The following is a 3,041-nucleotide window of genomic DNA, read 5'->3' on the forward strand; positions in this document are numbered from 1 at the left end:
CTGTTAAACCCACAGACAGAGAAGAGTTGGACCACTGGAGGTACGACGAACCTCCATCTNCAGTAATAGTAATGGAATCGGACGCGAATACGAGGGGTTCAGATGAGGACATTTGAACTGGAGCGTCGAAAACTGCATTGTCCTCATAGAAGACAAAAGTGTTTTCTCCATCACTGTTCNTAAGAGCCAGTATGTTAGTATCCCCAGTTCCAGAGGGAACGATGCCGAAACCTCCAGCATCTTGGCATAGCAATGGATAGCTTNAACCTGTTTCAGTTCCTCGTTCTCCGAGATAAACAGGATAGGCTCCTCCTNCTTGAACTNGACGGGTAAACTGAGACCTAGTGTTCNCTGTCNGCAAGGAATCCGTTGCAGTCNATGCAGGTTCGGAGCCTGACTCGAAACCAAGAGATATAGAGGAATCAGTCCAGTTGAGGTAGGAGCTCCCGCCGTCCACGGAAATTGTGATGTTCTCCTGGCCAAACTCAAGAGAGGAAGGAAGATTTNACTGAACAGAATCATTAAATAAAGATATCGAAGGAGAAGTTCCATCCACAAATCCTNAAGACAACGAGGAGTCCGACCATGTCNCGTAAGAACTTCCGCTGTCCACTGTCNGAGTTNCAGAAGAAGCTGAAAAAGCCAAAGGTTCAGATGTTGAGAGAACTNACTGCTCGTTAAAGTTTGCTGAACCTGAAGTGAACTCAAAAGCGGCGCCACCAGTTCCTNGTTCAGTGATAGCATCCACCGTGAAATTCNGTGCCAAAGAGTTCCCACTCCAATTTNCGGAGGAAGAACCATCATCTNCTNATATAGTAACACCAGAAGCAGTAAACGACAAAGGAGTAGTAGCCGAAGAAGTAATAGTTGAGGTGAAATTGGTCGTCGCATTGGTGAAAGTTNCCTGTCCCGATGCAAAGGCCAACGTATCAACCTCTCCAAATAGCAGACGATTGTTAGTTNACGTAATAGCAGGTTCGCTGCCGTTTNTCNAGCCTNCAGAAAAGGAGTTATCATTCCAATAGACATAAGAACTACCACTATTCNCAGATATCGTTNTTCCTTCTGCTTCAAATGAAACAGAGCTTGGCTCGCCTNCAGCAATGTAATCATTTGATAAGCTCNACGCAGGATTCCCTCCATTTTCAAAACCAACTGCTNATTCACTTCCTGTCCAATGCATGTAGGAGCTCCCTGAATCAACTGTCNACGTTNTATCGGAAGCAGAGAACACGAATTCACTAGCAGTTCCTNCGATAATTTCATCATTGCTCNATGCAAGCGCCCCCATCGATCCTCCTTCAAAACCTNTAGAAAGAGCAGCGTCTGACCATTGAATATACGATGAACCGCTATCTNCTGTAACTGTCNCCGAAGACGCCGTAAACTCTNAAGGTTCAGAAGACGTAAGAACCAGAGGTAAATAGAAACTCGCAGAGTCTGTGCTAAACAAATAGATGTTTGTACTTTCCTCGTTCNGTATAGTAAAAACGTCGCCGCTACCACTAGGAATGATACCGAAGCCTTGGCCATCTTGACACAGCAAAGGATACGTCNGACTACCAGGAGCTGTCCCAGTTGCTCCGATGTATACGGGATACTCACCACCGACTTCCAACATATGAGTGAACTGAGCTCTGGTATTCNCAGTAAACAACGAATCTGTAACTGTGAAAGGAGCAGATCCTCCCTCAAAGCCTNTAGACAGAGAAGTGTCTGACCATTGGATGTACGATGAACCTCCATCTNCAGTAATAGTAATGGAATCGGATGTGAATACAAGGGGTTCAGATGAGGACATTTGAATGGGAACGCTAAAGACAGCATCATCCACGTAGAAATTATAGACATTATCCCCTGCAGGATTCNTAAGATTCNGTATGGAGTTCCCACTAGAATCAGAAATGACTCCGAAACCTCCATCATCTTGGCATAGCAATGGATAGCTTNAGCCCGTTTGAGAAGCTCCTCGTTCTCCGAGATAAACAGGAAGGTTTCCTCCTNCTTGAACTNGACGGGTAAACTGAGACCTAGTGTTCNCGGTGAACAAGGAATCCGTTGCAGTCNATGCAGGTTCGGAACCTGACTCGAAACCAAGAGATATAGAGGAATCAGTCCAGTTGAGGTAAGAGCTCCCACCGTCCACAGAAATTGTAACGTTTTCCTGACCAAACTCAAGAGAGGAAGGAAGAGCTNACTGAAGAGAATCGTTGGATAAAGATATCGAAGGAGAAGACCCATCTGCAAATCCTNAAGATAACGAAGAATTCGACCAGTTCNCGTAAGAACTTCCAGTATCAACTGTAATAGTAACATCCGATGACTCGAAGGACAAAGGATAACCTGGTGAGAGAATCNATTGATTCGTGAACTCAGCTGAAGAAGGACTGAAAGAGTAAAGAGCGTCCCTCGAGGATGGTTCAAAAACAGTGAAATAAGGACCAGTAGTCGCTGCACTATCCGGTAAAATTCCAATTCCTGAGCCCCATTGACCGATCNATGGATAGCTTNGTTCTTCAAGGTTACTCGACATGCCCGATGCGCTGATGTAAATAGGATAAGGACCGCCAAATTCAACCAAGTTATTAAATTGAGCCCGCATGTTCNCAGAAAACGACGAATCAGCAATTGCAAAAGGAACAACCCCCGACTCAAATTGCAGAGAAAACGAGCTCCCACTCCAATTGATATAAGAGCTACCAGAGTCAACAGATATCGTCNCATTCGACGCAGAGAATGCCAATTCATTCGGACTTCCAACGGCAATTTCATCGTTGCTCNGCGTGAGAACTTCGCTGGACCCCCCTTCGAAACCCAAAGACAGAGAAGAATTCGACCACTGCAGATAAGACGAGCTATCTNCTGTAATGGTGATGGATGAGGCAGTAAACTCTNAAGGAGTGTCTGATGAAAGACTGCACGGTTGAGAGAAGGACACGCCTTGAGTGCCAAAAGTGTACGCGCGATTCAGTGATGAGTCATAAATTCAAGGAGCGTACTTGTAGTCCCCCCTCCTATGGCAGCTGACCCGTCATTATCTG

The 3,041-nt window shown here is 45.7% G+C and overlaps 1 protein-coding gene across 1 annotated transcript; it reads right to left on the bottom strand.

The window, feature by feature from the left end:
* Positions 1 to 13: 13 nt before the first annotated feature.
* Positions 14 to 2,940, bottom strand: Gasu_65820 (uncharacterized protein; the record flags this gene model as incomplete). The annotated part of the gene is made up of 1 exon (XM_005702221.1): positions 14 to 2,940. A coding segment is annotated over one exon (2,927 nt), but the record flags the coding sequence as incomplete, so codon positions are not given.
* Positions 2,941 to 3,041: the final 101 nt, after the last annotated feature.

Source organism: Galdieria sulphuraria (assembly GCF_000341285.1).
Source record: "Galdieria sulphuraria unplaced genomic scaffold scaf_367, whole genome shotgun sequence".
Taxonomy (NCBI): Eukaryota; Rhodophyta; class Bangiophyceae; order Galdieriales; family Galdieriaceae; genus Galdieria; species Galdieria sulphuraria.